The following is a 25,558-nucleotide window of genomic DNA, read 5'->3' as shown; positions in this document are numbered from 1 at the left end:
AGCATCTTTCCCACAACTCCCACGTCTTTTTTGCTTCCTCATCTGAATGGAAAACATTTTTTTGTTTTTCTTCATAACATCATCTCCATTATCTCATCTACTATGGTGGCCTGCCACATGTCAATGTCCACAGTCTGAGAAAGGAAGTAAAAGATGGGACATGATGTCTTCCCACCCCAATCCAAAAACCACCCCACCCCGCGATGACCGCTAGATGTCACTGTTTGTGCATGTTTTATGTAAACTGGGGAGGAACAGAACGGTAGCGGACCACAGCAACTGGTTGAGTTCCCCTGTGCACCTTCAAGATCCCTTTTGTTAACTTTGGCCCTCCATCTGCATTTCATTTTCTTCTAAAACTTTATTTTGGATGTTATCACCATTGTCAAAAGACTCATATATTGTAAGTCTACTCAGTGATCAGACTAAGGGGGTTTAATGGATGGAAACCTGTGAGCACACAGCAAAACAACTTCAATCTGATTCATCAAAATACAAACGGTACTTGTCCTCTCCGTCCGCAGAGAGGACAGAAAACACAAATGTTCCCGTGACAAATCAGTGCAATCAATGTGGTTTTCTTCTTTTTTCTTCCCTCTTGCGAAATCACACATTGCCCAATATTCCGCACGGTTTCTAAAGTCTGATTGAAAAACAGCTTTGCCACTATAAAATTCAAAGTCTTAGCCTATTAAACGCATTTCAGAGTAGGTCAGATCATTGTCCGAGCACAGCCGGCTGTAACTTGCTGCACCTCCCTCGGTAAAACGTCACAGCTTGTGACTATAAAGTGTGAGTGAGAGTGGAAAGCGCCTGAGAGTGTTTGAGGCTGGACTGCAGGGAGTTTAGCAGGAAGGCGCACTGACTCCAAAAGAACAAGTGGATGGAAAGAGCCCAGTGCAATGGAGAAACTGAACCACGGTGTAGAGATCGGTGCCCTGTAAATTAAGAAGAAGGGAAGAGATGCTTGCATGAGACAAGGGGGAATGAAGAGTAGGATAAAGAGTTTTGATGAGGAGTTGAGATTATTTTCCAAAATGGCACGGATTTGCTCCAATGCAAATGCGCATTTTGCAAAGATGACATAGCACTTGAGAAAATGGGATTCCTGCAGGAACAGAACTCACTCACGACCTGAATGAAAAGAGAAAAGGGATTCTATTCAAATCGGAATTTAGTTTTGTTTTTAATTTTTTTTCTTCTTTTACTTGACAAGCCTCGGTTGTGAGTGAACGCAGAGTGAAATATGAATCTGGGCAAAGCACTTCTGTTTTTCCTCCTCTCAAACTGTGTGACAATGACTTTGTCGCTATCCACTTGCACCACTGTGGACATTGACCACATAAAGAAAAAGAGAGTGGAGGCGGTCCGGGGACAGATCCTCAGTAAACTCCGGCTGACCAGTCCGCCTCAAACAACAGGTCCAAGTCAAGTACCGTTTCAGGTTCTGGCCCTTTATAATAGCACCAAGGAGCTCATTGAGGAACTGGGAAGAGACAGGCAGCAGAGTTGTGGACAGGATAACACGGAGACTGAGTACTATGCCAAAGAGATTTACAAGTTCAACATGATCAGTGGTCCACCAGAAAACAGTAAGTGAACTGCCTTTACTCATGTTTATTCGAGTGTCTTTTTTTGCAACACCCTATCCCCACCCAGTACACAACCTTTTATATTCTAGATGTGAGAGATTATTTGTGATTTGCAATATATTTTATTTCGCCAGAGCGCCATGCAGCCAACATTTTTATCCAAATTCTTCTTTTGCAACTTTTGTATACTCACTTGTGCAGATGTATTTTAGCCAATAAAACTTTTATCTGGCCACGATACAACATTATTATAGGTGAGGTAACAGTGTAGAAAACAGGGATCTCATTTTTCCAGCTGGCGTTAAGTCCACTCGTGTCTGTGCAGCTTTTACGCACAGACGCGCCTGTGAGCAGTGGAGCGGCGCGCAAAGGAGAGGGCAAAGTAAACAGTCTAATTGGAATGAGCACCATTCCTCATACATACCTCGCAGCAAAGCCATGGGAACTCCAGTTTAAGTCTGACACATTCCTAAGCGGGGAAAATTCTCAGGCAGTTAAGTCTAGTATTTATTGCCAACTCCAATACCTCATTTCCATTTTCTGGCCGTGAGTTTCCCAATATTTTTCATCCAATGTTACGACTCTCTCACCTCTATTTCCCTACTATTTCTTTCTAGTAGCCAGGAGCTGAGCAGCTCAGTGTTATGATCTAATTCCCTTGTTCATCCATATTGGTATTTCCTGTATAAAGTATGGTCCATTGATTGTTCCAGAAATCAGAAACAGAAGCTGAGTGAGCAGCAGATTCTCCAAGAGAAAGTCAGTTTGTAAGTGGAGGAGTTGGATTTGTGCCTGTTCACGGTCAGAGGTCGGTTAGTGCTTGGTGTGTTACCATTTTGAAATCAACAGGTGTTTATGCTGTGCTGTGACATTGAGCAGAGCCTCTGCCGGTTCCAGCCTAAGTCCTGAATCAAATCCATTTCACAGGTCCCACAAAGTACTTCTGACATTCAAAATACACAGCTTGGGGTTTATCCACTGGTCAGAGGTAGCCAGAGCTCCCAAAACAAACAGAGGTCTAAGGAGTGGGATCAGTGGTGGCCAGGTGCCCAGGACACATCATGCTGGTCTCATACAGTAGGCCATACTGTAGGTGATAATACAAGACATGAACCTGAGTTAGTCGTGGCAGCACTTAGTGGCCTAAACAGATTATTCAAGTGATATTAAGAAAGGGTGCCAACATATGTTAATTAATACTTTTCTCTCCCTTTCCATGATGTAATTTTTAAAGAGAGCAGGGCATGTTGCAGTGTGTAGGAACATAATGTCTGTCACCTTGATAATTTTGCAGCGTAGTTCATTTTCATTCCTGCTGGATATAATGAGTTTTACATTCGCTGTTTTTGGAAGGTGGGAGTGTTTGGGACTATGGTCAAGTTTTGCTTTTTTTTTTCATGCACAGTTAAAAAGTTAAACAGAAACTTTTCTCTCATACTTGAATGCACCACTTGCTCCAGACTACTTAGGTAGACACTACTACTAATGCAAATCAAGGCATTTGCCATTTATGAGATGGCGCAAAGTTTAGACATGGCAGTAAGCTTGATCTTCCTTTTCTGGTGCATCAGAAGGCCAGTGTGACTAATTATACCACCATAACCCGAATACAGCTGAAAAAATAAATGAGATAAAGACATATTTCAACTGAAGGGTGAACCTTGGCACAATAACACACACTCTTCTGGGTTAAAATTAGAAAGCTCACGCCTTGCACACTGAAGCATGCAGGTTCAGTGAAATTATAAGCCAATCATTGACTCAGTGTTGGGTCAGTAAAAACTGAGGAGTAGCGCTGAGGACAGCAGGGTATCTGATATATGGGATAGTAGAAAGATGATGTCATCTGAACAAACAGAGACAGAGGTCTTTGGCCTGCTCCCAAAGAAACAACCCCCCCCCCCCCCCCCCCCCCCCACCCCAACACGACTCCCATGCCTTTACAATTTTTGCTTCCTCATCCTTAATCAAGTGAGGAGGAAAAAAAAGTTGTTTTTCTTCAGAACAGAGCTCCATCACATTATCTCATCTGCTGTAGCGGCCGGCCACAGTCAATGTCCACAGTCCTGAGGAAGGAAGTAGAGAATGAGACACTTCAAAAGCAGCACTTTGAATTCTGTCTATTAAAACTTTGATGTTAATTTCCTGGCTAATTGGTGAGTGAAAATCAAACTTTTCCATAAGATCATTATGCAAACAAGTTCAAATCCCAAATGCTGTGATTTAAGTAGATAATAAAGCACTCAAACAAATAGATTTCCAGAGAAATTTCTGTTGTCCTTCATGAGACCTAGACACTTCAGCAGCTGGCTAGCACCTGCTGCCTTATGCTTCCTATTTCCTTTGTTTACCTCCACAAGCTCTGGAGAGACTGACATCACAGACAGTCCTCTGGGCAAAAGGGCAAAAAGAGGTGATTCCTGGGAGTTTTTTTTTTTTTTTTTTATCAGCGAGAGGAAAGGATCCCAGACACAAGAGGCTGAGGCGTGTGTCAGGGTGTGAGGTGTGGTGGATAGCGGCTGGGCGCGGCAGTTTATGTGAAGCTTTACTGCGGAGCTATTCAAACGTCTGTCCCCAGGCGCTCTGTACTACTTTACCTCTAAATTCCTAATTTAAAGCCCATCTTCATTCAAATTAATTGAGTGATAATATGAGAATGAGATCAACTGGGTATAATTTTGTTATCCAGGCTTTTATATGGGACTATAAATAGACTTTTGCAAGCGTGTTAATGATAAAGTCCTACAATAAAACTCAATTGTCTAATTGCAGTAGAATCTGTTTTAAGAATAGTGTGTAATTTAACTAAATCAGTAGTCATGACAATAAGTCTAATATGTTTACTTCCATAATGTTTAAACCTATATTTATTAATCTAATATTAATCTCGAAAATCTTTCATTTCTGAGTGGATTTACCAGAAGAAAATAAACCCTGTATTGACTTGTGCTTCTTAACATACAGTAGGTTACAGGTCAGACTTATGTTAGCATCCCGACACTCAGTCTTAAGAGCTATCATGTAAAAATGGCGGGGGTCAGAAAATTAGTGAATGTATTTCATTTTAATTATACAAGCAATCCCCTCCACTCACCAACATGGAACAAATTACCTTTCAGACCCTTGGCAAAAATAAGCCATAATGTGAAATCCACCTAAAACCATTGCAATGGGAAAAATGAGGTCATCCAAAAGGAAACCAAAGACTTGATTAGAATTTCAAATCTCCCCTCGAAGTGGGGCTTTCCACCTTCTGTGGGGGAGGCAGAGGGGGAGGGGGCAGACAGGGCAGTGAGTGAGGGGGAGGAAAAGGCTACTGAGGTTTCCTCCTTATAGATTGTGTGGAAACACTGGACAGATATCTGGCTGGGGATGAATGCTGAAAAGGTCACCTATAAATAGGGAAAGTTGAAAAAAAAACTTTGTGGAAATATCAGATAATGACTGGGAGGACACTGAAATAGGATTATGGGTCAAATGAAGTACAGATACTTGGAGATGTGCAAGTTCCTTTTGCATGACACAGAAAGAGTTTCCATTTGTACCGAAACAGCTCGAGGTGCAAATCAGCTAAAGGTGCAATGCCCCCTTTCAACCACCAGCAAATCTGAGGCTTGGTAATAAAGCTTAAGCTTGGGGTAATAAATTAGCCATGGCTTGGCTGTAAATGACTGTTTCCACTAGGCTCATAAAAAGTTTGCTATGTGCTTGTTTTGCTCAACACTGCATGTGCTTGGCCTGTTAAAATAATAAACTGTTCAATGGCATTATGGTATAAAAGGGGGAAAGGCTTCATTGCGACAGGAAGCTTTTCAGATAGAATCACAATGTGGCCATTTGTTTAGCTGATTCTGCCAAAGGTCGCCGTGCAATCACATACACATACCCACACAGCATGTACACAGCAAGTTATTGCTTGTCAAGCAAGCACCCAGTGAGGTTCCTGTCATGATGGAGTCGCCCTCCTCAGCGGTTTCTCAGGTAATGTTCTGCTCCAGCACGTGAGCCCGCATGTTCCCGACTAAAGCTCTTGGCTTCTGTCCGAGCCCTCCGAGCACCTGTTGGGCTCCAGAGCTGGTGGGAGGAGGAGAACGCTGCTGCCGTCCCTCTGCAGCCTGCTCCACCACCACCACCACATGGGACATTTGGTTTTCATTTCATGACTTCAACTTGTTGCTAACTCGGACCGCACAAAGCATAAGCAGATGGTTTGTGGTAATGACTCCCTGGAACAGCCTAGAAATAGTTAAAAAGAATAAAATTATTATTTTTATCTGTGGTAGTGGGAAATCCTCTGAAAAAAACTTATCAATAATCAGAAGGTAAACATGTCCACCCCTGTTAGGATGTCAGTGGAAAATAGGCTTTGATAACATGTACACAATGAGGTAACAGATGGATAAGAGCTTAAAGGGATTCTGACAAAAGAAACAATGAGGCTTCCAATCTGATCTTTTTTTTTTTTTTTTAAAGGAGATATTTAATAACATCTTCAGAGCCACTGTTGAGTCATCATTTCCACTTTGCCTGCAGATGACCTCCCCTACTGCCCTAAGGGTATCACCTCCAAGGTATTCCGCTTCAACGTTTCGACCATGGAGAAGAACTCCACCAACTTGTTCCGGGCTGAGTTTCGAGCCCTGCGGATCCCCAACCCCGGCGCCAAGAAAAACGAGCAGAGGATTGAGCTCTACCAGGTGTGTGACCTGACCGTTCATTTCCACTGTTAGCAGAGCGCAGGGGGGTAATGTGCTCAATTTCTCTCAGAAGGCCTGTGCAGGTCAGTGAGAAAGATGAAAACATTTATATTAGGGTGTCCAACTCCCTCTCTCCTCTTTTCATCCACTGATCATTATTCCATGTGCTTATAGTCAAATGGATTCTACATTAGGACGAATTTAAGAGCTTGCACAGCCGTCTTTAAGAAACCCTAGATTACCATGCGGCAGTTTCTTCTTTCTTAGCTGTCAATCTCAAAGCAGTTGTCCATCCTTGTTAGATCAAGTAAGGCATTATGCTTTCAACAGGGGGTTTATAGATCTGCACCTGCATTTGTGTGTTTATCAGCGTTTTTTTTTGTGTGTGTGTTAGAGCTCGCATCTGTTAGATGTCTGTGTGTGGGGTGGCAAGGATGGATTTTTTTTTTTTTTTTTTCAGTTTCCTCATTAATCTCCCGTGAGAGACTAGGAGTAATGATCAGGTTCCAACATTTCCTGCCAGGGAGACAAGCGTCTCCGGACTGCATACCGCCTCTGAGGCAAGGCTCTGGCCAGTGCTGAATACAGACTGTCAGGCCCTCAGATTGTTTCCAGGGCCCTAAGAGGAGATAGAGGCCGGGTCACCCACTGGGGGAGTAAATGGAGCCACTTGCTCACCCCCACACTTTTCAGGCTGGAGCTAATTGGCAGAGGGTCTGACGCTGGCAGCCCTCTGGCCCCTCTTTCCCACAGGAAGGCAGATTAGATGCTGACAATGTTCAGGAACCTGGTTATCCATAGCACTGCTGTGGGGCTAAGTGCTCATACCCACCACCCAAACACACACATTTCTCACCACAGATAAACACTTTAGTTCAGAGAGGCACGGGTGTGACACATGAATGTCTGAAACACAGTGTTACAGGCAGATTTTGTTTTCCTCCATCATCATCAGTACATTTGGGTTCTCAACATGATAACACAGTTAGGATGTGAATGCCCGCAGAGATATCTGGAAGCCTGCTCTCTGAACTGTCTGACACTGCATCTAGGAGCCCAGCTAAACTCAAAGTCTGAACTGCTGATGTGAAGGACAGCCAGGTTCTCATTGGCAGGAGGGTAACACGCAGGCATTAACTTGCAAAATGGGGATATCAACACAGGGAGTCACTTTTTCCATGAAGAGTAGACGTTTGGCCCAAGGCATCCTGGAGAGTCTGGCTCAGACAGACAGCTCTGGTTCTGTGTGTCAGTGTGTATGTGTGTAAAAAAGAGAGTTTATGCAGCTGGGTCACATTTTCATCTTTCCTCACAGATCCTCCAGAAAGACGACCCCAAAGCCAAACAGCGCTACATTGGGGGCAAGAACGTCCTGACCAAGGGAACACCTGAGTGGGTCTCCTTTGATGTTACAGAGACAGTGAGGGAGTGGCTAATGTACCGACGTGAGTGGGACACGTTGAATTTTCCTTGTATCGCATATCCTGCCAAAGGGGACTAGTTCATTTAAAATAATGGATTTTTCCTCAGGGAAAAATGTCAGCACCTTACATCCTTTTTCTCTTGTTTCCCCTCAGAGACCAACCTTGGCCTGGAGATCAGTGTGCATTGTCCCTGCCATACTTTCAGGCCTAATGGTGACATTATTGAGAATGCCAACGAGGTGCTGGAGGTCAAGTTCAAAGGTGAGACTGCATTTTTCAGTGAGGCGACAAGCTAAGATGGTTTGGGTTTGTATCAACAGGCTTTGTTGTTTTTTCCTACAGCTTGTTATGAGCCTGCCTTAGCCAGTTCGAATTTCAGTTTAACAAGGTATTAATAGTGTGAAGTGTTGAAAACAATATTGCCATGGATTCAAACTTATTAATATAAATCCGTATGAAGAATATTACAACTGGAAAAAAGAAAAAAACAAGACCTCAATAGGGAGGATAGGCAAGTCAAGATTATTAGTTGTCAAGTTCACAGGAATGTTCTTGTTGTATGTCCCTCAGTTCATGACACACCTCTGCATAGCATGATATTATAGGAACAGTTCAACATTGTGGTAAATACACTTATTCGCTCAGTTGGTGAGGGTTCTTTGAGAAAATTGATTTAAGCCTCATGTCTGTATCGTAAATATGAAGCTACCCCAAGCTGCTGGTTAGCTTAGCTTAGCACAAAGACTGGAAACAGGGGGACACAGCTAGCCTAGCTCCTTCCAAACGTTAAAAAAATCAACCCACCAGCACCTTAAAACACACACAGTATATGTCATGTCAAACACTGAAATGTAAGAACAAGGTGTGTATTTAGAGGGGTAATGTGCCACTATTACTTGACTGAAGAGATTTTGTTAACATTAGACAGAGCCAGGCTAGTATTTCTCCCTGTTTTATGTCTTTAGGCCAAGCTAAGCTAACCGGTTGCTGGCTACAGCTTCATATTTAGCATACAACAAAGAGAGTGGTATCAATCTTCTCATCTAACTCTTAAAAAGAAAACAAATATGTTTATTTTCCAAAATTACACACAATTCATTGAAACATCTTGAACAACTCCCTCTTAAATAAATATATTTTCTCCTTACATTTTTGTAAAATGGGGGATCAGTAAATCAAATATCTTCAAGATTTCTATGTTGATTAAATGTGTACCAATTTAAGACTGCATCTCGGTCTGCAGTCTCACCTGTTGTGCATAACTGAGTCCAGACTCTTTCTTCTGTAGGTTTCCAAGATTTTTTTGTGTCGTCCTGTCTGTGGTTGCTTGTTCTCTATTTGGTCAGACTTAGTCTCTGCTTTTGATCTTTCATAGTGAAAAGATGTTCTGCCAGTTTGTATTCACGATCACGAGCCAGATAACAATTCTGTTTGTTTAAATTGTTTGATTTGTCTAATGTTTCAGATAGGCATCTCTTGTTTGTTGAAAAATTTGGTTTATTCTGATTAGCGCCATTAGGCAGTGCTGGTTTTAGGATGATGATTTGCATTAGTGGGTCTCAGGACCAGTTGATATAAGAGGCTCTTTTTGGGTTCAGGTTTTAGTTTTAATGCTTGCTTTAGATGTTTCCAAAATTTTGTAATTGTACTTTGATTATTAGAAGTGGAAGTTGGCATGTAATGGTTGGTCATTAGTTTTTCTTTTGATATTTAATATGGTCCCACAAATCTGCCTATAGGAAGCTTCATCTGGTGATGCAGTGCTGGCAGAGTGGACTCCATCCTGTGGATTGGATGAAATTCCAAATATTTTAGATCAAAATTAGTCAGTTTTCTTGATTTTTTCTTTATTTGAATAACGACTCAAGAGGCCTTTTATTTCACTGTATTTACTGCCAGATTAAAGTTACCTGAGGCATTGTTTTTGAGTATGAGCTAGTCATTGTGCAGGGTGTGTGGCTGATTGAGAATCTGATCACAGTACAATACTCTCCTTATTATGAGACTGGTCTAAAAAAAGTTCAATCCAGTGATCAACATGTTCCTCTAGCAGTTATACTCTTTGAGGACCTTTTTGTTAAGATAATGGGTTTCCTTTCTGAGAGGAAGAGAGAGACACAGAGCATGGGAATACAATTGATCTGGTATCTCACTTAGCACTGGAGCCCCCGGCCCTCGGTCCTGGGAACACTCCCGACTGGCTTGGCCACAAGGAATGTGCTGCCACGGTGCTCAGACGTTTGGCCCCGAATTAAAGAGGGGCGTACATATCCACCAGCAGCATCTCTCCTGAGATATCCACTGCTTAAGCTATCAGGGGTAGATTGGATGAGCAGACGCAGGCCCAGGGGGGAAAATGAAGGAAAGAAGGAAGTTAGAGGGACCAGTGTTAAATAAGGAGAAGGAAGAAAAGTGAGCCAGAAATGAATGAACCCCCGGCCTGGAGATTACAGTATCCTTATGTAAAAATTACAACTGACTACACTGATTAGAGTTAAGTTGTGGTTCTTGAAGCCCAGGCCTCTTTACAACTCAACAAATCTTTTGTATTTTTGTGCAGTGTTTTCTTGGTATCCTCCAGACTGACTGACTGACTGACTTGCCCCTGCAGGTATGGAAGCAGACTATGACGATCTGAGCCGTGTGAAAAAACAAAAGGAGCAAATCTACCCCCACCTCATCCTCATGATGCTCCCTCCCCACAGGCTGGATGCCCAGTCCTCTTCCCGCAGGCGCAAGCGGGCACTTGACACCAATTACTGCTTCAAGTAAGGCACATTTCTTCATCCTGGAAAATGTTATGCACTGTTGGACTATTTTTATTGTCTTTAACTTTCCAAAATAATTTCCCTGGCTGCACCTGCACTGTCAGCTCTGGAGCTTTGACCAGGCTACTCAAAAATATTTCAAATAAAAATGGCAGCTATTTTTGTCTTGCAGGCAGGGGGTTACATTATATTGTCTAATATACCAGCCAAGGCAACATGAAATATAAATATCAGCTGTCACAAAGATGGCAGGAAAGAAGAGTGCATGGGCACAGAATACATGGAATAAGCCTGTTAATCACACAGACGAGCATGACACAGGTATTAGCTGATACAAGTTGGGATCTGTCCCAGTACTAGCAAACGTTACCTCCTCTTAACACACCGTCTCCTCAGCTCTGGATTTCCTCCATCAGGCTGACAGGCAGCACCAAAGACACCTGGGCTGACTCCAAGAGGGAAAATAAGGGCACACCTAAGAGTGGAATTTCTGAACTTTTTTCTCCTATCTGGCTGTGAGGCCATAGGGAGGAAAATGTATACAACTCTTAAAATTGTGTGTTTAAAATTGTGTGTAATCCTCGCTGTCCTCTCTTGTCTGCAGCAATTATGAGGAGAACTGCTGTGTGCGACCACTATATATTAATTTCCGGCAGGATCTGGGCTGGAGGTGGATCCATCAGCCTGAAGGGTACTATGCTAACTTCTGCTCTGGGCCCTGTCCTTACCTACGCAGTGCAGACACCACCCACAGCTCGGTGAGACAATGCACCGCAACACATTTAAGTCATGAACCTGTTTGAGAGATTTGTTTGCTGATCCCTATCTCCCTCCTCTCCTTCTTAAAGTTGCTGAGCCTCTACAACACCTTGAACCCCGAAGCATCCGCCTCACCCTGCTGTGTTCCTCAGGACCTGGAGCCCCTCACCATCCTCTACTATGTGGGTCGCTCCCCTAAAGTCGAGCAGCTCTCCAACATGGTCGTCAAGTCCTGCAAGTGCAGCTAAACTTCAGAGCTTCAGGGCCCGGCGAGAGACACGGGATGTGATGGCTCCCAGCACTACTCAGGAGCGGGTATGAGGGGTTTAAAGGGGGGCGTGGTACAGTTTGTCCTCCATCAGTGCCTCTTCCCTCTGCTTCCGCCTTGCCCAAGCTCTGTCACGAACAACAAAGATGCAGTCCACCACTCTGCTCACAATCATTGGCAGCATTTACCTAAAAGACTCGTCAAACACCACTTCACTAACAGCGCTCTCAAACCCATCAGACCTCTTGTTGACCTTCAACAATTGCCTTTTGACATCAGTGTTTCTCATGTTTTTTTTTTGTTTTTTTTTATATTCCAGCATTTTGAACAGCCTGTACCTCAGTGTTACGTGACATTGATATTCAAAACCCATTTTCAGCGAAAGAGGAACAGAACTATAATCGTCTTGCAATGACCACTGCATTCTCGAGGACATTAAATAATTGCAGTCAAAAAAGAGAAAATGACTGAGAATGCAGACTGAGCTCAGCATGACAGGAGTACGTCAAAGAGGGGAAGATAACAATGATTGTTCGCTGAGAGCAAACACATCCCTCGGCCCTGACTCACAGGACAACTTCGAATGTCCGAGCTGGAAACTGACGCCGTGTACGCCACGGCTCCCTACACTGTTTATTTAGGATTAAATGCTGTTAAATGAAAATGATCTTAGGAAAAAAAAGAAAACATGCTGGAAACCAACCTTTATTTCAAAGTAGTATTTCCATGGTTATGTTTACCTCTGTAATGCAACAGGATGGTGATTCCAGGGATTGTTTCGTTTTAAAGTGAAGCCTTTCTGTTGTATGAGACGATGTATGTCACTAAGTGAACACTTAACTAGATCACAAACTGTAAATGTTTTTCTTATTACTCTTGGAAACACTTTTTTTAATTAAAAAATGAACAGTTGGATAGAAGCGTTCTATGTTCGTTATTGTTGAGTTTTTACATTTGCGTACAGTATTTCAGAGCACTTTATTTTAAAGGGTAAGAAGGTAAATTTAGATGACCAAAGTCCAAGTGTCCAACTTCCAAGTGTACAGTATGTGTGGTGACCAAATACATTTTCCGACATGATCAGCATGTTTTCATGTTTTCTAGGTGTTCATGTCAATGTTGCTTGCTACAAACTGCCTAAATGATTCCAAAAATATTACAGTTCCATGCATTTGTGTTGTAAACAATCAGGAACAAAACAGATTGAAATATCAGACTGTAAATAATGTTGTATAGCCACAGTAGATTATAGACATTGATTTGGACTCCATTGTTGGATTCTTGTAATACAGCATGCACCGGCTTTAACAGCAGTAGATCCACAACATGAAGTTCAACATCGATCACTACAAAGAAATCCAATACCATCAAGTGTAATAAAACCAGCTCTGTTGTACTGCATTGAAAACTACAATCTGTGCAAAACCACTCTGATGATAATCATCAGTTGATATGACAAATACATGCATGAAATTCAAGTATTTCTGACAAAGTCATCATAAAGATATGCTAAATCGACATAACAGAGATGATTTATTCTATTAACACGCCCTGAGTCAACTCGCTATATGGTCCCAAGAAACTGAATATCCGCAAGGATATTGGTCTGCTGGTACAGCATTAACCTTCATTGTAGGAAAGGCTGTGCATAACCATAATTCCTCTTTAAGTTATGCTTTGAGCTACAGAAATGGCCACAAAGACCTCTTGGTAGATAATATACAGTAAATAAATACTGATGCAATAACAATAATTTACTTATCATACCAAAGATACGAAATTTGGTCCATCCAAGGAAAACAACATCAACATCTTCACAGTTTACAAGAACAATCACAAGCTCACTGTATTCTTGATATAAGACATAAACCCCCCTTCAGCAGTGTTACATCATCCTTGTAAACAGGTAACAAGGCAGCAAGCAAATTGTATTTAAGCTCTAACAATCAGAATTTCCTTTTCCAGCCTACAAGCAAAGGATGCTCTACTTTAACGCATCCTTAGACAATGGCCATAGAGTCTCATTTGGCAACTGTTTGGCTTCCAACAAGGAGTGGCAGCTGGAGTTGTCTAAAGTTGTCAGAAGCATGCTCACCATTCATGGCAGCAAGATGAGAGGCTGCTCAGGCAATCTCTTGAATAATGGAACCCCCCCCATCTCAACTGTTTTTTTAGGAAGAAAAAAAACTACGTGAATGGCTAGCGGTGCACATGCCACTGCATGAGCAAAGAATCAAACGTAGTAATAAACCTCTAGCGCTTGAAGAACCATCTGCTGACGGCTATCTGTCAGTGAAATCTTTCTGTGGCATCAGTAGCGTGGAGAGAATGAGGGCGGGCAACTGTTGGGATATGGACTGAATGTAGCTGAGGGGGATTTGGGGGATAGGGAGGTGGTGGGGGGCGGCTGAAAAGGCCATCTGATGTTGAGCTGCGCAACAAAATCCCAACCTGCGTCAAAGCTGGGCATTCCTGGCCTGGCAGGCTATCCTCTCGCATGTCTGTGGCTGTATCATAGAGAAATTAATAGGACCCTGTTCAATGTCTGGCATGCTTTCATCTGTTGCTGTTGTCCTTTCCCAGAATACACCTCTGTGAGGATGTGGTTACATGCAGAGGCACCTGTCTGGCCAGCAGAGCGGCAGGACGTGCCTCTGGTCACCTTCATGTCATCTGTGACTGGGCTCCTGGCCCTGGAACAGCTTGCGGTACACAGAAAGACCTGGTGAGCAACAGATGAAAGAAAAAATTAGTCCAAGAGGTAAAAAGGCAGCTGAAGGTCTTCCTCATGTGTACACACAGAAACGTTTAAGTCAAACCCGGAGGAGTTTTTCTTCAGCTGAGCCCACTAAAACCCTCCTGGTAAAGGTTCTCTTGATCTTTTTAATTATCCATGGTCAAGGTGGTTACCAGCAGATCTGAGCGCAGTCAGCTCAGTGCTTAGCCTCACTGTCAGTCTGCTCGCCCCTCATCCTATCGGCTGGTACGTGGCCAGGCATCCGGTAGAAAAGGCATTCCAACTACAGTCAGAGCTGTCGTGTTTGTGCTCCCAAACAGTATTCCCTTTCATTCCCTCTCTACGTACTCTGTTTATTTTGGTGCTCTTTTACACCGAGGGGCCTGACTGAGCTGGAAAACGAAAACATCTCCCCCGACTTCCAATCCGATGACATGACCGCTGGAAGCAGCTTCCTCTAGCTCAGCAAAAGAAAGATAAAGGGACAATATTCTCTCTACCATACCCCACTCGAGATGTCACTTGGAACTAAAAATGACAGAAGAAATGGTGTCACCAATTTGTTCAATGGCAAATTAACCCAAAACGTCTAACGAGTCTAACAGAATCAGGCATCCCCCACAATTCTTCACAGCTTGGATCTTTCTGTGCTTGCAACTTACACTCAAATACAAAGGAATTCAAAACCATGCACTATGGTTTTTAAAAAAGGTGTTTCAGTGACTGCTTCGAATCGAACATCCAATAACTTGCATAACACAACTGAAAAGCGGATGACTGCCCGTAGCTACCTTTCCTTCCCAACAAGGCATCATACAGTCTTATTTTGATAGAGGCCTAAGCTATCCGTCCTGACATGATCAGACTCCCATTAAAATGGCACAAGTGCAGCATTCATTTCCTTCTCAAACTGAGTAAAGCAATAAATCTCCTCACAGTCACTGACTGTGAAGCCCTGAGAATTTCAAGACGACTTCAAGGCAAGGTTTGTAAAACACGTGGTCGATATAATCTAGGTTTGTAAGATCTGATAGGTCCTCATCAAAGTCCTCCCCTCATCCTATGTCAAAAATTAACACATAAGAAGTAGGCAAAGAAAAGGAGGGGGAGCGGGGTGAGTGAGCAGGAAAACTTTTCAGAGGATAAAGGGAGAGTTGTGTGAGCAAAGAGAGGAAGAGATTAAAGAGGGCACAAGAGAGAGATAAAGGGAGAGTGTGATTTATGGTGGTTGACAGCTGATCATAGAGAATGCCCTCCATTTGGATTCGCTCTAACTCCCTGTCAGAGTCGATCAGGGGAGCTCAGTCATCTCGCTACAAAGGTACACTGGGCAGCCAGAAAGACCTGACGCACGCCTAAGCTCCCACAAAGGCTATGCCCCCCCCACACACACACCCCCACACACACACCCCCACGCCCTTTCCAAAACACCACACGGAGTCTCTGTGTTACATTCTCAATGCATGGTTAAACCTGCCTTGCTAACTGGTTTTGGTACTTACTGTTTTTTGTTTTTTTTTTCTCTTACTGTTTTTGGTTCAGACATATTTTTTTTCAAAGCCAAGAGTGAGGCATCTCCCCCACCCTTTGCGCCCTGAACGACGGAAAAAATGCATTCATGAAATTCAGAAGCTGCTCCCAACGGATCCTATTACAGTAATTGATGAGTTTGTAAGATGTTTGTTAACTTAAGCCAGCCTTCATAGTTTGGGGGGAAGAGGGAGAATGAAAAGAAATGTTCTGGTCGCAGACACATGCACAGATTTTTTTTTTTTTTTTTTTTTTTTTTTTGAGGTTGGGGGCTGGGTGCTGCGCAGCTACTGTATTTTTCCGACAAGCTGATCTCTGGGTCGGCTTGACTGCGACATTCACATGATGTGATGACTGGTATGATTTGCAAATGCTAATGTATAGTAGGTCTCTGGAAAATGCCCTTGATCAGACAAGCAGATGTGTCCATAAGCGCAAACTGCTTAATATCACTGTTACTGCAATAAGCTCCACACTTCGCTCAGGATGGAAAAGAGCTGTGGAAAAGAAGGCCGGGTGACAGGGCACACGTGAGTGCATGCACCCACAATTGCATGCAAAGCCACAACAAACTCTGTAAAGGCTGAGCTACCTTTTTCTTTCTCTTGGTGCGATTTCTGGGGCACAACTGGACAGAACTTTTGGCGGACAGACAGTAATTACTACCGCATAGGAATTGCCAACAGATGGGAATGCCCGAACTGTTCCCATCACTGGATCTCATTATAAAAGAGAGATGTTATCATGGTTATGCCTCTTTATCCTTAAGCAGTAATCTGACCTCTAGTTTTAGACACATGTAGACTATGTGATCAAACAGCATATTACTGCACTTGAAAGTCTGTTTATGCCCATCCACTTCTGGCTGCTTCAACTCTACTAACTCTACAGCACAAGTCATTGTCGCATAACCAATAAAACCTCACTTGTGCTCTTCAAACAAAGCGTCAAAGCTATTTCAATGTAGTTATCGTTTACTGTGGGCAAAATGCACACATCCTGCACAACACTGTGCAGGCAGGAGCTGGGTAAAAATATCCAGTGGTGTTTATCAGTCCTCCATGGGGAATGTCCACTATGCCTGGCTGTAATCACTGACACTGGCATAGAGAGGGCATAATTTCCCCACTGCCTGCGGACTACGGCCAAGTTACAGGCCAAGTTACAGTACGATAATTTACCAAGCGTGTGCAAAACTGCAGCACCAGACCCACCTGTTTTACCGCAGATGGCTTCGTAGACCGTATGCTGGCCGCTGGACACGGCTCCACTGGCTGAGCTCTCTGAGGACGCCTGCCTGTTAATCAAACACAAGAGAAGTGTCAGTAAAGATCCTTCCATGAGGGGTTATAAAGTGACAAATTGTATTTGAAAGATCATGCTCAACTCTCCACAGTCCTGGACCAAGTGTATTGTTCTACTTAGAGCGGAACATCCAAACAAATATATAAAGATAAGTGTTTTTGACAACTTGTGATTGTTTGTGCCCATGTGTGTGCAGGATGTCTGATGAGTCATTGAGTCAATTTCAAATAGTCTGTGTTTGTGTGTGTAGTCAGTGGAGACTAGTGGGGGTTAAGTGTTTACTGAGTGCCTCTCATGAACTATTGTGACAAAGAAGGGGGCAAATTCCTGCTCCTTGTCCTGGGTGATGTGATTTTCACATTGGCAACAGATTATCATGGTGATTACTGACTATGTGGAACTGCAGGCAATGGCTACAGACAGAAAATGCACATACATAGTCTTTCTTATTAGGTGAATAGTGAATACAATAGTGCAGTATTAACTTGGTAAATTTAAATCAAAGAACATACAGAAGTCTGGAGATCATAGACAACAGATTACATAGCCCTTCACATAATCAGAGAGCAAATACAGTTCTTTCACAGAGAAAACCATTATAAGAACTGTTGAAGCGTAGAGCAGGAGCAGACACGTCTGTAACCTTATACATTAAATCTGTTAAGCATTTTTTAGGGGGAACAATAAATAAAGCTTAGCTGGCATTAACCTCTCGCCCCATAACAGCAGCTTGCCAAAGGAGCATTAACACGGTAATGAGGGTACACACTGCCTCCTTGTAAGGGGCTGCACAGTTGTTCTTTCATACCATTACACAACCACAAATAGAACTGGCCCACTTTAAGCGTGGCATACCTCGACAGGAAGTAACCCCTTTCATATTGAGAGGAAAAAAAAAAAACTTGACCTCTGGGTTCTTCACATCACTTTCTTTGTCAACAGTCTCTCACTCTGTCACTTCAAGAGCCAGGCAGCAGCCAGAAACACTGTAGGTGAGAACTGAATCTGAACTTGCAGTATGTGCAGATGATATATAAGCCCAAAGTTGAAAATTTCACACTGCTCGCAGGGAGCTGAAGTTATTATGTAAATAAAGCTGATATGCAGCTTTACTTTTTGTGCATTCAGGTAGCCTCTGTGTCTTAATGTTACTCAGACTGACCAAAGGGGATAAAGTTTAACCATAAACACACTTTTGGCAGCTTCTGTGTGTATACAGTATCCTGTGAAAATAACTACTGTTGTGGCTGATTAATAGGGAGTGAAAGCAGCAGCGAGGCTGACATTAATGGTGCTGCTGTAATTGTCACCCTATTAGTAATGCCACACGACAGCCTGGGTTTCCGTAGTTACAGCTGCGACTAGCCAAACCTTGCAAACAAAATACCAAACAGGCTCATTTATTTGTGTTACAAATTGCTCCTTTCAAAGCCTTCACTGAAGTCATACCACTTTGAGTCCTTGCAGCCCCTCGAGTTGGCAGCTGTGGTATGTTGATAGACCAGAGAGCCCTGCCCTGCCCTGCTGAGTGTGATACCAACATGAGGCACATTTGCTTCAAGCAAGTGTACTGCATGTTAGCTGAGCTTAAAGAACAAAGACACTGTCACTCAAAAACTTTGCCAAGGTCTATTAATCTTAAAATAAAACAGAATGCTGACTCGTCAGTCAGTCCAATCACTGGCTCGAGTCAGCAATTTCAAACAAAGCTGACTGGATAGCTCTCCAGTAGGATTTTGTCTTGCAGGCCTACAGAGGAAATCATTTGGCCACATCAACAAAAATCTTCACTCTATTTCCTTTGCTAAACAAGACCAAGAACTAAATGTCATTCTGTGAAACAGATTCAACTTACAACTGTCAGATCATCAGTGGCGTGTTACTCGTGGGAGAAACAGGCAACATCAATGGAGGTAAATTTGTATCAAACAACAGTTTCACAGTTCAACAGCTGGCTAGAGGAAGGTGTTTGGAGGGCTGGATAACCTTGAACTGTTTGAATACACCCAACACAGTGATTCTATTATAAGTTGGAGGAGCTTAGGCCTACACTGGGATGCATTTCAGATGTGCCTCAATAACAGAGGTATTGAGTTGCCCCTGAAATGAGCGCTGGAAATAAAGGGAAGCAACTTATTATCCCACCATTTTCTGCAAACAATCATCTCCTTTCTCCTGGACAGAGTTTACTTTTCTGTCATTCTTTCTTTTCCCCTCTCTTTATTCTCTCTTTTCATTGTTTCCATCGGTGCATTTTTGGTCCTGAAGCTTCCGTTTTTCCCACACTCTCCCCTGTCACACTGGTCGACCACAAGAATGCAGGACAGAGGAGTGTGTGAGGGGGCTCTGGAATTCCACATGCAGAGGGTAAACACAGCAACTGCCAGGCAGACACACACACACCGGAGCAAACACGGCACCTACCCGGCTGCCCTAACCTATTCTACAACCCCTACTCTGCACCGCTGCCCTATTAACTCTTTACTTACCAGGCACAGTTTGTCCAGTCAAGTAAGATGACTGAACGCAACACATCAGCAGAGAAAGGGCTGTGTGCAGTGCAACCTACTGCTCTCAACAACATTAAACCTCAGCTGCTTAGAGAGTCAGCAGGCCTGCAAAGTTACAATAAATTGATTAAGTGACACAGAGAAAAGCACAGTCAGAAAGAAGAAAACTTACTTACTCTATGGGCTTAACTAAAAACACATACATTGTAACAATCGCGCCCTGATCACGAAGGTTTGCTGTTGTTGTGTAATTTGGCCAGATGTTGCAGTAATAAAGTCATAAAATAAGTGAGGGAAATAGCTGGCAGTTCTGCCCAGTTTCACTCTTTTCCTTTTATTTTCCCTTCTGTGCTCTTCAGCTTATCTCCAAACCAAACAGGATTTAAACAGCGCTCGGAGCCCGGGTCCTTCCACTGAACCACGTTCTGTTTACGGTTCATGCAGAAATCAGGCCTGTGATGAGGTTGTTTACCGAGCAGGCAGATACACCCTGCAGCCAAAAGACTGGGAGCACTCCACTACACACATTTTCGAACTCTCATTAGCATTAGCCGTGTCCTCTTTAACTCACCGATCCCATGAACCCTGTCTCACTCCTAAAGCAGGGGCCAATCAACACTACCCCACTGCAATCATTTAGTGGGCTATAAATTACACTGTGACTTTGTTAAACTTTTGGCTGTACTCTATTAAGTAACATGGAATCCAACGCAAGCTGGTCTTACTTGATGAGGCGTTTTGTTGCCGTTTTCCTCATCTGTCCCTCTCGAGCACTGGTGGGTGGCTTTGGGGCGAGAACAGGGCTAACATAGGTCTGGATGTGGCCGTGGCCATGGCTGTGATTGGGGCGAACATGAAAGCTGGATGGAGGGCAGCTGGATGAGTTTGTGGGAGCCTGGGTGTGTGGAGGACTTGTCTGGTCTGGAAACTGAGCCTAAGAGATGAGAAAAACAAGAGTTATTTATTGTCAAAAAGCTACTTTTGATACTTTTATAAACTCAGTTTGCAGTAAGAACTTTGATTTGACAGCATAAGACTGTCAGTACAGTAAGAGTAGTTACCGCACAGTGACTACACACTGGTCAACCATTTGTAATGTTATTATCAAACAACTTGGATTCAAGAACATATTTACGGAGGCCATGTGATATTCATTATCATCATGACTGGGCAAGGCAACACAGACGCACAGTTTAAAACTCAAAATGGATATCATATAATTGGCTCACACTGACCAGTATACAATACTTAAATACTTAAAATTTTAACTCAAAGAAAATTAAGGATACAGAAGTTTGCCAGAAAAGAGGACATTGGACCAATGATGGTGGTGCCAGAGTGGTTATTGACCCCTAAATATGTGACTGTGTGGAGGTGCCAGGTGTTGTAAAATACAACTTTTTTTTAACAGCAACTGAAACACCATATACAAGTGTTACAGTAAAAAAGTCTATAAGAGCAAAGGGGCACTACGCCCCTTTAGAGCTTAGTCCCTATAAGTATATTTATAATGAGCTTCTTGCTAAATTTTTTTATACTAAAACCATTTCAACATGTTGATATTAAAGGGACTGTATTAGATCAGGGAGCTGTCATGTGTGGCGTTCCACAAGGATCGGTTCTTGGATCATTACTCATACTTATATATGGAAATAATGTGACATCTGTGGTTGATGGTACGTTTCTGCACTGTATCAGTTTCTGCACTGATACATGCTTTGAAACATACTTGGTCAAGAAATGTTGAAAATAAACACATGACTACAATGACTTTCATTACATCTATGGAAGGAGTGAATCTCCTATATTCTATTTGCCTCAAATAGTAAACCCACTCATGGCAAACTTCTTAACAGCACCTATGATGCAGTCTTGGTGGTTAAAGGTCAGGTGTCAGATGTAAGAAAAGGTAATGCACAGCCAAGACACAAGAGAAATAGTTGTTGTGAATCCAGATGTTCCTGACAACATCAGATTTTCAGAATCCTCAAAGCGTTACTGACAGCAGGTGTAAAGATTTTGAATGGCTTTAGGAAGATCTGATATCAGCAGTTTTTTTAATATTTAATTTCTAGTAAATGCAGTATCTGTGATGTAGCATGGAACATTTATGATAATTAATTGGTGTAGCACTGTCCAAAAGTCTCTTTTGTCATGAACTCTGTCCAGAACCACTTCAGAAATACATTTACATTTGTTTCAAGATTTTTAATTTTGTATAGTTTATATCACCCCACTCTATCTGATCTGCATCCTTATGTATTGTGTATATTTTATGTCATACATGTTCTGTTTAGGACAAAATAAGAATCAAACCCAATTCCAAAAGTGGAATAAGGAAGTGTGATCACATTTGGAATGGGTTTGTCATGGGAAAAAAATGTGGCCTCTTGTCATTAAGGTGAAATATCAAAGTGCTTGACATGAATTAGTGCAGATATTACTGAAATGCCATCCAGTATCAAAACAAGCTCAACATTTTTTTGCAGTTGGCTGCAGTGAAAAGCAAATTCTTCACATTATTTATTTGTTTATAAAAGATCTCTTCAAAGGCTGAGGAAGGGGGAAAATACCGTTTTCTTTCTGACATAATATTTTAGAGCCACATTTCACTCTGTCCTTGTAGTGCTGGGGAATGCTTTGCATACATTCCTTCCACATCTCATGTCGATGCTATTTTCTCTGCAGCTTTATACGGCTATCTAACAAGCTAATGGTTTTCCAGCTTCACAATGCAGCCGTTCAAAGGGCCGGCAGTGTGACAGGGAATATCTGATGTAACTTATGTGTTGATAAATGAGAAGCTGAGTTTCCAGGTTGCAAGGCCTATGGCCGCAATTCAGTTTGAGCGGGGCCAGGAAGGGCACCTTTCTTTGCCTGCCAGGTGGCTCTGGGCCAAGCCTGTGGAGGAGCCGTGCAGTCTGCACCCAGTAACTGGAACGTGGACTGGAGCTCCAGAACAGCCCCCTGTCTCTTTCTCTCACACAGAAATACATACACACAGACATATATGTACATGAACACTCACACTCTATGAAGCACTTCCATTTGTGTCTTCACTTATTCCAAATACATTAATTAATTTTCCCATGTAGCCAGAAAAACAAGGAAGGTGAGTTCAGGGATATGGAGTGTATTTGTATCAAAAAGACCAAAGCCCTTCTCTCATCCTGCTGTGCTGCAAAGACAGATTTAGGTCATTCTCTTTGAGTCAAAAATAACGGCTAATTAATACATAAAGTGGTACAACTGCCAGGACAGACAGGAAGAGAGACTCATGTGGTTGGAACAAACAGGAAGGGATGGCAAGGATTTCAGGGAGGGTTGTCTGATATGATGGGGAGACATATCCAGAGTCAGCCTTCTTATGACCTCAGAGGGTTAAACAAGTGGATGGCTCTGTCTTGACACTGTTTGCAGTGCACTGTACACATACGTATAGTCCGTAGTGCCACAAACGGTTTCAGATTGTAAGGTATTCCTGCCTCCATCTGCTTGGAGGATGATGAGACATGTCAGCAACAAGAGGAATTTGGTCAACTGTGTTCAAACCATCCATCCATCCATCCATCCATCCATCCATCCATCCATCCATCCATCCATCCATCCATCCATCCATCCATTTTCTACCGCTCATCATGGTGGCAGCAAGTTAAGCAAGGGAGTCCAGATGTCCCTCTCCCAATCAACACTTTCCAGTTCCATCTGGGGGACCCCGAGGAGTTCCCAGGCCAAATGAGATATGTAGTCTCTCCAGTGTGTTCTGGGTCGTCCCCAGGGCTCTAACCAGTTGGATGTGCCTGGAAAACCTCCAATGGAGGGCACCCAGGAGGCATTCTGATCAGATGCCTGAAGCACCTCAACTGGCTCCTTTCAATGTGGAGGAGCAGCAGCTCTAACCCTTGCTCCCTCTGGTTGTCAGAGTTTCTTACCCTATCTATAAGGGTGAGATAGGGTAAAGAACCATCCGGAGGGAGCTGTTCAAACCATGAGACAAAATGAGAAGAGGAATGGAACAGAGAAAGGCAAGAGATTACTTTCATAAAGTGGCTTGCGTAAGGCTATCGGACCAAGCCAAGAGAAATATCACCTCAATTGCATTAATTAAGGGTCAACCAAGATGATGAAAAAACAGTGACGTGAGAGCAACTGCATACTCAGGACCGAGCGGAAAAAAGTGGGTGCATCCAATCATTCCACCCTGTAAGCTGTCCCATGGTACTCTCCTGTCTCCATTTCTCTCCATCCATAGATTGCCTCCACAAAATCCTCTGGAAAATGAATAAATACACTCTTCCTGTTCAGATCCTCTTTCAAAGCAACTGCACAGAAAGACAGAGGGCCTATCTTTTTTCTCTAAACATTAAAATTACGCTGTGCGAAATGACCGAGACCTCTCTACCTTTCTAATCTCCTTCTAAAAACAGCCAAATCACATCTGTCACGGCTAGTCAGCCGTGGCTAAAAGGTTTTTTGTCGCTACATTACTACTGCTGCGAAAGTCATATTCCAAAATTTTATTTGTGTTGTAATGGGAACAAAAATGGAGCTCAAATCTGATATAAACTATAATGGTAAGACTTGAAATTCATGATGGACTCTGTACCGGGGCCTCACTAATGCCCAAATGGGCAACATTCCTTCATTACTCACCTTCCAACATAAGCCTAACCGAGTCACTCAGCCAAACACTGTAATCTTGGGGTGAGAAGTCATGTTTGGCTCTCCAGGAATGAGCTTCTGTTGAGAAGGATGTTCCCACCGAACACCATTTTGTTAAGTGGTTTGGAAAGAGATTCTCAGAATTTCTTTGTAAATGCTAACATGAAAGCTTTCCCTTTTATGTGGGAGTATTTTGCACTGTTTTGGACAGCATTGTGCTTAGGTAAGGGGATATTTTGTACAGACACAAATATGAGGGTTTTCCTGAGTTATAACTCAATAGTTCTTGTACACGTTGCTCAGTTTTCATGCGGAGCTGATTTTAAAGCAAGACAAAAACAAAAGAAGCTGAACAACATATTTTCACTTAACCCTCTTACTTAATCCTAATCTAACAAAACAAAAGAAGTCTGAACTTTTTATCGGAACAAACTATGAGGAATGTTAAATGGTGTCCCAAAAAAATCTCAGTGACCTGTTGTTGTCACAGCTTCTAAACATTCTGGGCAATAGCGAGCAGGGAAACCATATTTCCACCAAGGACCTGGGTTAAAGTCCATGTGACTGAAAGTAACTACTCATCTATACTGTAGCTGAAGATAAAAGTTGACCTCTACCAGTTCTCTTTACTTTGTAGACAGGACACTTTTGAGGAAGTCCCCTTTAGAAATGATAGATGTAATCGTTAGATTATCATATTTACCACGAAATAAGTTCTTAAATACCTGGTGCCTGCAATGGCTCTGGTCCAGCAGTTGTCGGGACTGAAGTTTCTGCTGTTGTAGTTGCTGGATAGCAAACTGAAGCTGGTAGCTTCCTTGGGTGGGCTGGTAGCGCTGCTGGGGGTTCACCCCTGTCACCAAGCTATAGGCATTCTGCATCTGTCCATCCCAAACACAGTCCTCTTCCTTCAGTGGCCTGTGGCTTGGACAGCAGAAATGAAGAGAAGTCAGTGAAAAGGTAAGAGAATTCAAATCAACCAAAACACACACCCGTGTTCTCTGCTGGATCATGTAATCTGTGTTGCTTTGATGATAATACCATACGTGTATAGTGACAGCTTTTGTTATTTGCACTCTAACAGACACTGAATACCTGAGGGCTTCACCTCATGTTGGAAACTCGCCTTGAAGAAAAGGAATTTAGAAATATGCTTATTCACTGTCTTGAGAGCTACATGAGCGAATAAGCACATTTCCCAAAATGTCAAACTATTCATTTAAAGCTGTGTAAAGCTGTGATATGACAATTCTACAATAGCCCTAAAGTATTTGTTTGTATTGTGCCACTGGTAGGTGAGGGTTCA

The 25,558-nt window shown here is 42.8% G+C and overlaps 2 protein-coding genes across 2 annotated transcripts in view; one reads left to right on the top strand and one right to left on the bottom strand.

Annotated features, from left to right (window-relative positions):
• Positions 1–835: 835 nt before the first annotated feature.
• Positions 836–13,299, top strand: tgfb3 (transforming growth factor beta 3). Its single transcript, XM_022750300.1, has 7 exons — positions 836–1,592; positions 6,126–6,289; positions 7,605–7,734; positions 7,867–7,974; positions 10,325–10,481; positions 11,086–11,239; positions 11,330–13,299. The coding sequence occupies exons 1-7, from the start codon at positions 1,247–1,249 to the stop codon at positions 11,486–11,488; spliced, it is 1,218 nt and encodes a 405-aa protein (XP_022606021.1). The 5' UTR covers positions 836–1,246; the 3' UTR covers positions 11,489–13,299.
• An 865-nt stretch (positions 13,300–14,164) lies between these two features.
• The window catches only part of ttll5 (tubulin tyrosine ligase like 5), a 46,183-nt gene continuing 34,789 nt past the window's right edge, over positions 14,165–25,558 (bottom strand). Inside the window, exons 28-31 of the mRNA XM_022751005.1 lie at positions 24,978–25,176; positions 20,316–20,524; positions 16,990–17,072; positions 14,165–14,230 (exon numbers count right to left, since the gene is read on the bottom strand). Coding sequence (XP_022606726.1) covers positions 14,178–14,230; positions 16,990–17,072; positions 20,316–20,524; positions 24,978–25,176 — 544 coding nt within the window. The 3' untranslated portion in view covers positions 14,165–14,177. The remainder of the gene's footprint in view (positions 14,231–16,989; positions 17,073–20,315; positions 20,525–24,977; positions 25,177–25,558) is intronic.

This window comes from Seriola dumerili, unplaced genomic scaffold, assembly GCF_002260705.1.
Source record: "Seriola dumerili isolate Sdu_G_001 unplaced genomic scaffold, Sdu_1.0 BDQW01000149.1, whole genome shotgun sequence".
NCBI classification, from domain to species: Eukaryota; Metazoa; Chordata; class Actinopteri; order Carangiformes; family Carangidae; genus Seriola; species Seriola dumerili.
Note: the sequence above shows the minus strand (reverse complement) of the source record. Positions and strands in the feature narration are given on the sequence as shown.

Bases quoted from the DNA above. Each gene is read 5' to 3' on its own strand.
- tgfb3 (XM_022750300.1), top strand. From the start codon at position 1,247: ATGAATCTGGGCAAAGCACTTCTGTTTTTCCTCCTCTCAAACTGTGTG. The intron at 1,593-6,125 runs GTAAGTGAACTG...CTTTGCCTGCAG, and splicing joins CAGTGGTCCACCAGAAAACA to ATGACCTCCCCTACTGCCCT. The intron at 10,482-11,085 runs GTAAGGCACATT...TCTTGTCTGCAG, and splicing joins GACACCAATTACTGCTTCAA to CAATTATGAGGAGAACTGCT.